Source organism: Physeter macrocephalus, chromosome 15, assembly GCF_002837175.3.
Source record: "Physeter macrocephalus isolate SW-GA chromosome 15, ASM283717v5, whole genome shotgun sequence".
Lineage (NCBI taxonomy): Eukaryota > Metazoa > Chordata > Mammalia > Artiodactyla > Physeteridae > Physeter > Physeter macrocephalus.
The window spans coordinates 66,191,976-66,205,264 of NC_041228.1; the positions used below are offsets into that span (position 1 = coordinate 66,191,976).

Consider the following 13,289-nt stretch of genomic DNA (forward strand, 5'->3'; position numbering starts at 1 on the left):
TGAGAGGCCCACGTACCGCAAAAAAAAAAAAAAAAAAAAAAAAAGAAAAAAGAAAAACTCTATCAGATTGTCAAAACAGGCTCATGAATTTGTTATCATCTTTATATTATGATGAGAAAGCTGAAGCTTTGAATGTTACATACTTTTGCCAGGTGACGCAGCCAATAGTTTTGGGATCTCAGACTACAACCTATCAGATTCTAAAGATTACCGTCTTCCCACAACACTGGGCTGCTTTTTCAAAAAGGTGAATGCTCCAGACACCTTCTATTTGCACAAATAATAGAAGATTGTTCTAAGAAAAATTAAATTTTGCAAATGCTTTCATCAGCCAACTGACTAAATGCCTGGCAGATGGACAGTAATGCCAGGGGGAGATGAGTGTGCTTTCTGGTCACCAGAGACCTTTGTCAAGGCTCATTGTGGGCTAGATAAGAGCTTTAACATGCACACACCACTCCCCGCTGATCAGATGCACTCAGGCTCTGCGGGGGGGCCAGGGGGGCACTGAGTGGCCTTACGTATCCAGCCCGCTGCTAAGGTAGGAAGAAAGGGAGCACGTGGGCTATGAGATCAGAATCATTTCGCTCTCTGCAGGATGCTACTCTCAGAGGAAACGCCCCCGTGCGCTGGATCACTGAGAGCGCTCACGAATTCCATCATTACTTAGAAGAGAAGCATACACTCCCCTTCTCGAATACACAATACTTCACGTGGCCTGAAAAAGTGGCTCCAGACTTCTTTGTGTGTGTGTGTGTTACGCGGGCCTCTCACCGCCGTGGCCTCTCCGGTTGCGGAGCACAGGCTCCGGACGCGCAGGCCCAGCGGCCACGGCTCTCGGGCCCAGCCGCTCCGCGGCACGTGGGATCTTCCCGGACCGGGGCACGAACCCGCGTCCCCTGCATCGGCAGGCAGACTCTCAACCACTGCGCCGCCAGGGAAGCCCGCAGACTTCTTGAGCTTATGCTCCACACGGAAAAATCAGTGTGTTTTATGGTCAGTGGCTGCGGAGTGACAACTGAACTTCTTGAGAGAAAAGAGGCTTCCCCCACCTCCAAGCTGGACACTGGAGATGGCTTCTGTTAAGGGAGAGGGTCAGGGGTCCTGTCCCTTGTCGTTTTCCCATTTGAAATCTTTGTGTGAACTATTAAACCTAGCATTTTCTCTCAGGAGGAAAGAAAATCTCCAAAGTCAATGATTTTCAGCCTCTGGGGTTATTGATTCCTTTAATATTTTGTTGAAAGTTACGGACATTCAGAAACATGTGCATATATACACATAGAATATACTTAAAATTTTGGATAAAATGCTAGAGGCTCACGATCCTATAAAGTTCATCTGTGAAGGCCAGGGTAAAAAAGCCTGTTCTAAGAGCTTCCATTGCACTCTAGTGAATGATTTGATTCCCTGGTTTTGGGCATAGAATTTAATTTAATGTATCCGGCTATCCAAAACCACTTCAGAAAGGCGTTATCATAGGGCTTCCCTGGTGGCGCAGTGGTTGAGAGTCCGCCTGCCGATGCAGGGGACACGGGTTCGAGCCCCGGTCTGGGAAGATCCCACATGCCGCGGAGCGGCTGAGCCTGCGCGTCCGGAGCCTGTGCTCCGCAACGGGAGAGGCCACAACAGTGAGAGGCCCGCGTATCGCAAAAAAAAAAAAAAAAAAAAAAAGAAAAGAAAAAAAAGAAATGCGTTATCATAGAAATAAGTCACTTTTCACATTAAGCCACTAGATGGCACTAGACTCTCACTCTTATGGAAGGTGCCGCTTCATAGGAATCTGATCGCTGCCTGATAAGAGTTTTTATAAAGAAAATGCTAGGCAGTGCTTCTTATGCTGAATTAGACCAGTTTGACCCTGCCAGTCAATAAGAGGAATTAGAAACATATATTATCCTAAAACAGATACGCCGTTTAAAAAAGCATTTATGCTTCTCCTACTAGTTAAATGCACAAACACTGAAACCTCGGATTTTTATTTTCTTTTTCAAGTGTGCATATGTTTTGTGTCTGCTGCTTTTACTGAATATATTTTCATCCTAAGCTTAATATTCACAAAGCAAAATTTCAAATGACCTCAGCCTTCATATTGTAAACAGAACTATTATTTGCTTTTAGCCTCAAACCTGTGCATTGATAATATATAACATGTAGCTAGATCAAGACGTTTTTGTCTCCCTAACATCCATTCCCAAAGGCCTTGCCCTGCCACTGACAGGGTCACAGCGAATGGCTTACTCGGGGTCCCCTGGTTCCTTAGGTACTGCCTCTGACTCTTTCTTTGGCTTCTGCTGGCCCGATAACCGGCATCTCCACAATTGCACTCTTTGTCCTTGTCGTGGAAGCTGCGAGAGAAGAGGGGCCTCGTGCTGTGCTGGACAGCAAGCAGGTCACCAGACCCCTTGCACTTGTGAATCCGAAGCTTGCCAGACGCGTCCTCGACACACCGCCACTTCTGCAAAAGCCAACGTGAGAGCAAGTTACCCATCCCGAGTCAGGTGTTCCTGATTAAGGACTGCTGCTTTTGTTTTTAGAACCCTGGCGACACCATTAAAAAGAGCCAAGGACCAAAGGCCAGCTTTTAAGTGACCCTGGAATAGGTCGACTCCTGTTCTCTTAGGTATTTCCTTCACTGCAGGCAAATACAGATGACCACAAAATCACGGGAAATCAGAGCTACCTCAATGACACCAGAGCCAAAAATTGATACATAAATCCTCAGCATCCAGACTAAACAGAGTCTTGAATGAAAGTAAAAGCCCTTACTTAACTCACCAAGCCACAGAGCACAGCTGTCAGGGCTGTTTTCACCAGACCCTTCTTTTTCTGGAAAAACAAACGTGGCTGCTTTGTTCTCTGTCCTTGAATTTTCTAATGCGAGCCCGGGAAGAGTGGCACATGAGGAAGGCAGAGATGAGTTTAATCTGAGTCCATCACGGGGCAAGGCAAAGTTCATACAGCCCAGACATTAGCAGATGTGCCAGGCTTTCTCTGTGCTTTTTCTTATCCTTCTACAAACAGCGCACAGCCAGCAGAGCAGCTGCTCCCTAAAGAGGCAAGGTTCATCTCCTCAGAGACACGCATGAGGAGCTGGGCCTGGGTTTTCTAGTTCGAGCTTTCTCTCAAGACAGCCACAGAGCTTGCAGGCTAAATTCCGGATGAGTATGCCCCAGGATCGGGTCTCAGTGACCCCCACCCTGTTTCGTGAGTATCAAACCTGGCTGCAATAACAGCGCTTTGCCTGGGGGTTATTTCATGTGATCCTCTAGAACTGACTTAAAGATCTAATAACCTTCCTTTTACTTTTCATTTTCCCCTTTCTCCCTCCCTAAAATGTTAATCTGGCAAATAGGAAGAACAATGACTTTTATTTTAAGTTGATCGTGTTTGTTACAGCATGCTACAGCATAGTATTATCAAACTTGTGTCTTTTTTTCCCCTTCCATGTATGAGTGTCACCTGTGTACAATTTTTATTGATACTTCTTTTCTTTAAACAGACACATTTCTAAACTGTGGCCAAAGCAATCATACTTGTAAAATTATGCGTTTGTTGTGCCAGTTATGTATTTTCGAATATATATTAAAGTAAATGAAAAATTATTGGGTTGGCCAAGAAGTTTGGGTTTTTCTGTAACATCTTATGGAAAAACCCAAGCGAACTTTTTGGCCAGCCCAATGTTAGATAAAAGATGTTCTTTCAGGCACCATGTAAAATGATCTCATATATCCCCTTGTTGTACCTGTATCATTGGGGGACATCTTGATTTCAAAGTGTCCTAATGCAAGGTAAAGTCTGGCCAAGGGTCCCAGATGGCTTGGTTAGCAGAAAAATGACACTTGTGTACAAAATAGTATACAGCCCTTCACGATGGACCACGATGCTAAGTCAGTTTGTTTTCTCTTAACAGTCATATGCCTTCAGTAGGTGTTGAATTATCACAGCTGCCTTTGTGCTTCTACCACAGAGTTCCCAAATCCTTAGTATACAGAACTTGTACTATAATTTCACTTTAACCTCTATACACTCTTCGTGCTATGGAATTAAATTACTTCAAGATACACCAGGTTACAACCTTCTTTAGTGGCTTGGCCAGAATGTCTTGAATGTTCACATCTCCATCCAGAGAAGCAGGGGCTCAAAAGAGAAGGCCACTGACTGCCTATCTACAAAGCCATGAAAAGATAAGAAGGCAAGAGAAATCTAAGGACTAGACTAACTAAATTAGGGATGACTTAACTAAAAGAAAAAAAAAAAAAAAAAAGACCAAAAAATGTGAATTCAAATCGATAAGGCATGCGGGAGTTACATCTGATCAGTGGTTCTCACACTTGATTGGACACTGAGATTTTTCCAAAGCTCCCCTGGTGATTCTAATGTGCAGCTGGGTTAAGAACCATTGCTTTAGATTCACAGCTGGTTACTGGACTTCTTTGCAGCTGGATCCCACAAGGAGGGCAGAAGGGCTATATTTAGGTCTAAGGAGCTCAGATGGATGAGTCTTTGGGAGGGATGTGTATTTTAGAGCGTGACTGTGAAAAGAAATTTGTGTCTCGAAATGTACTGTTGTAACCAGGTCAGAAAATGACTCCAGTTGAACAGATGGACACTTTCAGCTCATCTACACTGATAGGACTATGTGCTTTGCTTAAGAGTAACCAGTTCTCCTTACTCCCTCTCTTAACCCTAACCCTAACCTTAACTGTAACAGTTAGTTGACAAGTGACAGGCTTAGTCTTCATACACTCTTAGCTGAAAACTGCATGTAGCTGGTTCCATGCAGTTTTTTAACATGGAGACCAGTGATTTCCAGGCCTGGGTTCACAGCACTCCTAGATACGCCCAATTAGCTTGAGGAGGTGCCATGAAATTCTCAAAAAAGTTCTCTGAGACTCATGTACGACTCCATTAAGAAATAATTAAATGTCATTTAGAATTCTTGCTTGTGAAAAGTGTCGCTAAAATAAATAACATTTCATAGCTCCAAAAAGTTTGGGAATCAGTGGTGCTTGAGTATCTATAGCTGTCTTAAATCCAAATGGTTTAAGACATATCCATCCTCCTGAAATGCTACCTCAAGCATTCAAAAACCAAGAGTTGACTACTTAATGTCTGTAGTAGCAAAAGAAGGCATCGGTGGATTCACAATTCACAGCCAAGCAGAAGCTTAAGAAGTGCTCTATTTTCTATTAGACAAAAAAATGTGGTTAACTTTATTCTTGAAAAATGATGGTCTTATGTCTTTTTGTGTTCCAATTTATATCAACTTTAGTACACATACTAATTTTTTTTTTTTTTTGCGGTACGCGGGCCTCTCACTGCTGTGGCCTCTCCCGTTGCGGTGCACAGGCTCTGGACGCGCAGGCTCAGCGGCCATGGCTCACGGGCCCAGCGGCTCCGCGGCACATGGGATCTTCCCGGACCGGGGCGCGAACCCGCGTCCCCTGCATCGGCAGGCGGACTCTCAACCACTGCGCCACCAGGGAAGCCCACAAATACTAATTTTTAAAGCACACAACTACACTGAAAACCTTCTTTAGTTTTATAACCACAATGCATTAAATTTTTTCTTTTTTCTTTTTTTTTCTTTTTTGCCCTGTAAGAGCTGAAGGGACAAGTAGATTCCTGTAGAACACAAAAATATAGGCAAAATTTTTAGTGACTTAGCCTATTTGGATTACAACCTGCATTTTCCCATTAGCCAAATTCCTTGTTGATTTCCTATGGGATAGACATGAAGAGAAAGTGTGTTTCTTTCCTGAAGAGTTGAATTTAACCACACGTAAGGTCTCGCATGGTCCTTGGCACGGATGATGTATCATACAAACTCAAATAGACATACATATATGCATGCACATGTACACACACGCACACACACATATACCCACAAACACCACATACATACATATACCCGCACACAGTCTTGTATAAAACAGGAGCCACTGACAAAAAAGCCGATTATTTTCTATACCACGGACTCTCTGAACAAGTCATAGACCCTATTAGATAGAGTAATTATCTAGAGGCTTTGAAAACCTTCTCAGCGGCAAGCATACTAGGAATTTTAATGAAATGTAATTACCACACGCCGGCCACAGTCACCTTAGTGTCCGATATCATGACAGTTTTTATGGCTGAGTAATCAGACCTGGAAATAGTGGCAACTAAACGGTCATCTTATTTAGAGAGTTTATAGAGGGAGGCGGAGAAAGAGAAGTTTTGAAAGAATTGCTCTGAAACACGCTGCAAGCTCAGGCTCCAAATAATGAGATGACTTTGCATTGCAGAAGAGTTGCCAGAGTCAGATGAGAGCCTGAGCTCAGGCGAGGCTAACGCGACATGGAATCAGCCTCAGAAATGAGCTTCGTTAAGTCAGCGCCCTCCCGAAATACAGATGGCACACAGCCTCGCTTTCATCCATGTTTTTGGACTTTATCGGTAAATCAGTTAATGGTCAGATCCAGTTTTGTCCATCTTCTCCAACCACTCGCTCCTGCCTGCAAATTCCTTTTCTGCTTTCTGGGACACCATCTCAGCCCTCCTCCTGCCTCTCTGACGTATGAGTCTGTGCTGATAATTTAGCGCACATTTATTCCGCAAATATTTCTGTACACCTACTGTGGGCGAGGCGCTCGATAAAACTATTTCAATAATTCCAAAGTTATTATTATTTCATTTTAGCCTTTCCAACTACACTGAAACTTGGGATGAAGGGCCAGGACCAAATCTCTTACTCCTGAATCGTTCCCTGAAGTTAGCTCAGCATTGACTCACTCCATTTAATAATTATGTCTTAGTGTTTTTGAAGGATTATATGTAACTTAAGGTGAATCACACCTGATGAAGAAGAGAAGGTTGGCTATTTTGGTTCAAGGAATCATGTGTGCAGCTCTTTGGGTGGAATCCAACCTAATGAGAAATGTCACATTATCATCACCTATTAAACTCTCACTCGATATAAGGTACTGGTGTAGAGTGCTTTATATAAAGATTTATGCATTTAATGTTCACAATAACCTAAAGTGCTACCATAATTCATTTATTGGAGTAGGGTTTTGTAGCAGTGAATATCACCTATATTCTGCCTGGGACGTGGGAGTGGCATTTCATACCCATATTGATGTGGCTTAGTGGAAAAGTCTGGACTTTTAAGCCAGAAAAGCCTGGATTTGAATATCAGCTTTATCACATTGCTGTGGGGGCTGGGGCAACTCAGCTACACAATCTAAGTTTCTGCAGGGTCATGAGCACTAGAGATAACACATAGGAAGAACCTAGCACATGGCAGGCAATCAACAAAGGTAGCTGCTATTCTTCTTCTTCTTCTTCTTGTTACACACAGTTTATTATTTAAAGAATTGGATCTAATGTAAACTTGATGAGAGGTAGCCATTTGTAATGGAGATAAGAATTGGGTTAGGCATCTGAAGACCTCCATTTTAATTTTCCTTTGCTGCTAACTCTATGGCCTTGAGCAAACTGCAGAATCTCTTTGTTCTTCCAGATTCCACATCTGGTAAAATAATACTTGCTCCTCCTGGCTTTAAGGATATGTCATGAGAATAAATTGCTGAGTATTTTCAGAGTTCTGAGGAAAAGATGCACTACATGAATCCAGAGCGGAACTATTATAATTGACCTTTAAAAAGGCTACCCAGTCCTTGGGCAGGTTACTCTTCCCTGGCTGTAAACTGTCTTAAATATAGTAATTAGTATTTAGTGGGGAGACTGCGAGCTTTGAATCACACAGATCTTGGTTTGAACGCAGACTTGCCACCCTCCTAACTGTGCGACTTTGGTCAAGTTACTTTCCTGTCTGAAACTCATATTTACAACGGGCATAATATCTATTTTTTAGAACAGTTTTCAGGTGTAAAATGTTCCATGTAAAATGCTCAGCATAGTATGAGATGGTGATAGAACTTTGGTTACCTCCCTTTCCTGAAGTGACCACTAGAGGATCATTATAGTTTCTACGTTTTGAACTGTATATATTTCTCAGATTGATTAAGAATGTTCTGTATTCTTATTTAGACCTACTTATACCCATTTTCATGAGGAAGAATAAAACTTTGGCTACAACTTGTTCGAAGGTACACTGCAATGAAAGCTTAATTTTACACACATGCACACACGCACATTAGTTTTCTATTATTATACGCCTTACTACATGGATTTGGTCCTAATTTGGGTCAAATCATATTCTGATTCAGGTCAAATCATACACCTGAGATGCAACCACAATACAGTAATTTTCTGATAACCTGATTATCCTTTAAGCCAGTGCCAACATCATGGAAAGCAGTTACCTGCATGTGGACATGTGTTTAGAATTTTCATCTAGCGTGAGGATGGGAAAAATGGATGAAGGGGGTCAAAAGGTACAAATTTCCAGTAATAAATGAAATAAGTCCCTGGGAGTGTAATGTACAGCAAGGTGACGACAGTTCATAACACACTATTGCACATTTAAAAGTTGCTAAGAGAATAAATCTTAGAAGTTCTCATCACAAGGAAAAAATATTTGGGATTGACTTGTGTACGCTACTATGTATGAAGTAGATGGCTGGTGAGGGCCTACTGTATAGCACAGGGGGAAGAAAAAAGAAGGTACCATCTGTTTGCAGGACATATATTAAGTTAACCTTAAAAATGCATTCCAGGGACTTCCCTGGTGGCGCAGTGGTTAAGAATCCACCTGCCAATGCAGGGGACACGGGTTCGAGCCCTGGTCCGGGAAGATCCCACATGCCGTGGAGCAACTAGGCCCGTGCGCCACAACTACTGAGCCTGCGCTCTAGAGCCCGCAAGCCACAACTACTGAGGCCGCGTGCCATAACTACTGAAGCCCGCACGCCTAGAGCCCATGCTCTGCAACAAGAGAAGCCACTGCAATGAGAAGCCTGTGCACCGCAACGAAGAGCAGCCCCCGCTCGCCGCAACTAGAGAAAGCCTGCACAGCTACGAAGACCCAACACAGCCAAAAATAGCCCCCGCTCGCTGCAACTAGAGAAAGCCTGCACAGCTACGAAGACCCAACACAGCCAAAAATAAATAAAATAAATTTTAAAAAATGCATTCCAATATACATTAAGTGCAGACAAATACTGTTTGATTCCACTTATACGAGATACCTAGAATAGTCAAATTCATAGAGTCAGAAAGTACATTGGCAGATGCCAGGGGCCAGGGCATGGGGGAGGTCTGGAGGCGGAATGGGGAGTTAGTGTTTAACGGGGACGGAGTTTCAGTTCAGGAAGGTGAAAAATTCGGGAGATGGATGATGGTGAGAGTTGTACAACAATGTGAATGTACTTAGTGCCACTGAACTGTACAGTTAAATATGGTTAAAATAGTATGTTTTATATTATGTGACTTTTACCAGAATAAAAAAAAACCTAAAAAAAAAATTTTAACTGTGTGGTGATGGATGGTAACTAGATTTAGTGTGGAGATCGCGTCACAATATATGCAAATATCGAATCATTTAAGTTGTACACCTGAAACTAATATAATGTTATATGTCAATTATGCTTCAATTAAAAAAAAGAATTTTCATCTCAACCCTGGGGAATATAAGACCACATAAGCATCCTTGTTCAAATTGCTGCTAACTCAAGCTATTGTCAAACTTTCTCACAAATATGAAATAGAGTTGCTTGTGCTGAGGAGATTTATCTCCTGCTTTCTCTGAGATGGGGTAAGATGGGATTGGGCAGGGGAAAGGGGAGAGGGAAAAGCAGAAGAGAGAGAAAATGTTTCCTCCTTTAGATTTTAATGTGAATAACCATTTGTAAAAGTCAGTGTTGGAATGCTGGAAGAAGTATGGTTCTTGCAAATGAGGGAAAGTAAAACTGGTGAAGTGACCTTGGCTAACAATCAATAGCTAGTATTTGCTGAGCGCTTGCTATGTGCCAAGGACTACTCCAGTTGCTTGATATATTTAACTCCTATAATCTTTTCAGTAACTCCCGGAGGCAGGTACTATTATTACGCCCATTTTACAGATGAAGAAACTGAGGCAGAGTTAGGTTAAGCAACTTGCCCACGGTCACATACCAAGCAAGCAGTGGACCCAGGATGCAATCCCAATGGATGAGGACACCGATACAAAACGAGAGTGGTTTGGGGCAGAGTGTGAGGCTGCAGGTGGGCCTCGGTTGAGGGAATGGCACTTGGGAAGACAGAGGTGACAACCTACATGCAGGTGAGAATGTTACGTTTACGAGACAGGGCGGGCGTATTGGGAAATGAGAGTAAAAATTAAATAAGGTGGGGGCCACATTACGTAGTTGGAGAAAGTGTCTGTCCTTAACGTTTGTCTGTTTCTGACTTGTTTGGAACATTATTAAATATGGTTTGATGTTTAACCCTGCGATTTGTATTTTGAAAAATGCAAAGAAGCCAAGCATCTAGGTAGATGCCCAACTGTTCAGACTCATCCTTCAGTGCAGGCTGAAGAGAGGAGGAGGCTTGCCTTCCACACTGGGCTCCTGTGCAAATGAGAGTTCAGCCAGAGCAAGGCACTGGTGGCTCAATCTTTCTGGCCAGCTTCTCTGGAACCAGGAGAGCCAGGGCAGGGGCAGGTGGGTCAGTGGATGGTGACAAGCCATCCTGTGACCTTAACTAGGGCTCAGTGGGTTTCTGGAAACAGGCAGCCCACTTCTGGCACACTAACAATTCTAGCCAGAACTTACTGGCAAATGTCTTTTTATTCCTGCTCTGTAGCTGGCCACAAAGGGTCTCAGGGATCTCTGGTCAGAGAGATAATTTCGGGATGACGACATAGATACTGGAGCTAAACCAGCTTTCACTCAACATGCTACATTCTAATTTCCTTTGCTTGATGTTGGGGTCCTTTTAGAATTTCAACAGATTCTTTTGTTTTGTATTGATACAATAGTAGAAAGGCAAACTAAATTACAAAGATGCTGGAATTCAACAACTTTACAAAAGGACATGACATTTGCTCTATAAAAAGAAAACAAGTTGCTTTTTCCTCTTAAATGGCAGAGAATATATAAAATGTACTTCAAAATGGAATGTCCAGGAATTTCTCATTTATGTAACTCCTATTTAAGGAGTCAATATCTGTACCTGGAAGAGGAAAAAAAAAAACCCAATCATGCTCACCCAACATGAATGGTTCCCTATCTTGCCTGCTCATGGGAATCACCCAAGAGCTTGAAAAAAAAAAAACACTGCCACCTGGGTCCCATCCTCAGAGATTCTGATTTAATGTGTCTGGGTTGGGATTCGAACATGGGCATTTCCAAAGCCGCCTAAGTGATTCTAATGTGAGGTCATGGTTGAGAACTGCTACCCAAGATGCTGTGAGGGCTTCAGGGTAGCAAATGCCATTTACAATTTCAAAGAGAAAAATCTACTGTCTTATATTTTTGCAGAGGCAGCATGATCTGGGGAAGAAAAGACTGAACATGAAGTGAAGAGATGCAGGTTTTGACACTGGGTTTGTGGCTTAAGTTTTCTGGATCTAAATTTCCTTATTAGGAAAAGAATATCATTCGACTAGAAGATTTCTCAGCCTCCTTCCAACTTTGACATTCTCAGATTCCAGGTCTGTGGTTTGTAACTTTGTTAAAAAATACAGATGCCTTGGCCTCACCTGCAGACATGTTCGTCTGACTGGTCTGCAGCGAGGCTGTACATCAGTATTTGCGAAAGCTCCCCAGGTGATTCTAATGTGCAGACAGAACTGAACATCACTGATCTATGTTCTCTGTTGAGCCAAAGTCTTCAGACAGAAGTTGAGTTTGTACAGGAGTGGGTGCATGTGTGCATACATGCGTGCATGCGTGTGTGTGTGTGTGTGTGTGTGTGTGTAGTGTGTACATAAATACGCTTGGGGGTGCAATGCCAGCTGAGAGGGTGGTGGGAATTCACATTCAGCCTCGTATTAATTCAGGAACATGGAAGTAATGCAAACACATATGTCCGTGCTGTCTTAATTAGTCCCTGCTGGTTGTTTTGTGCACGTGGTGGAGAAGTGATGCCAACTCTCTGGGATCCTGGCCCATTTTAACTGCCTGGTGACCTCATAGGAATGAAAACGACAGGTAAGAGATGGCCTGGAACAATAGTAACACCCAACATCCAACACTTGCACATGCTTTACAGCTCACCTAGCGCTTTACATATATGATATCACTTCCTCCTCCAAAGACAGAGATCAGGTTTCTTTCTTGAGCTAGAAAACCCAAGACTCAGGAGAAATTAAGCTTTTTGTCCAAGAACACGCAACCGAAAGGTAGTGGATGTCAATATTCGAACCCAAACCTTTGAACTTCACATTCTTCTTTCCTATTTACTCCACTTCCTGCATCCAGGTTGACCCCAAACCATCCTTCAGTGACCATGCACGGGGGTCTGGTGGGGGGCGGTGCACTGTTTCTTTGGGGATTAGGAGTGAAGGGAATGGGGCTAATGGTGCTGATTTTTCCTCTACACCACATAGAGGGTCAAACCAAAAACAAGATGGTGCTGCCTTTGAAGGAAGGCAGTTAACTTTGGTTAGAGGAAGAGAAGCAGGGCATAAGCCATGTGTGAAACCCATGTCGAGGGAAGGAAACCCAAGCAAGCTAGCTCTAGCCTTAGCTGTCGCCTTGTTCCTGAACAATCTCATTATTCTGGACTTTTTTTCTTTTCTTCTAAAAGTCAGTGATTTTGTAACTAAAAAGATAATCTTCAAAGTGGAGCCAGATAAAAGAGCAAAAGGCCAACATATAAAGATTTACAGAATACAGCTATGTCAGGTTAGACCTACAGATTTAATAACTACCTTGAAGAGGCTCAAAATTTTCTCAGTTCTCAGATTCTAAAGCTATGGTTTGAGCACCACCTATAGAAAGAAATCAACATTGGGCAGAGTCTAATTCTTTGCTCCATTAATTCAGGTACTTCTCAAAGAGACTGTCCTTTGAGAAGTTCTCATATATTTATGTGATAGAATCCAAATTCAGACTGATTAACATAGAAATAAAGCAGCAGAAGAAAATTCCAGGGAGCCAAATATTAAAGCATTTCATGGGGGCAAAACAAGTTTAGAAAACTATTAATATAAAAAAGCAAAGTGATGGGCTTCCCTGGTGGCGCAGTGGTTGAGAGTCCGCCTGCCGATGCAGGGGACACGGGTTCGTGCTCTGGTCCGGGAAGATCCCACTTGCCGCGGAGCGGCTGGGCCCGTGAGCCACGGCCGCTGAGCCTGCGCGTCCGGAGCCTGTGCTCCGCAATGGGAGAGGCCATAACAGTGAGAGGCCCGCGTAACGCAA

General features: G+C 43.0%; 1 protein-coding gene across 7 annotated transcripts in view; it reads right to left on the minus strand.

Annotated features, from left to right (window-relative positions):
• The window catches only part of LOC102978220 (extracellular sulfatase Sulf-1), a 161,794-nt gene that overhangs the window by 17,660 nt on the left and 130,845 nt on the right, over nt 1–13,289 (minus strand). For all 7 annotated transcript variants that reach the window (XM_055091091.1, XM_055091089.1, XM_055091088.1 and 4 more), the window contains one exon: nt 2,239–2,455. In XM_055091091.1, coding sequence (XP_054947066.1) covers nt 2,239–2,455 — 217 coding nt within the window. The remainder of the gene's footprint in view (nt 1–2,238; nt 2,456–13,289) is intronic.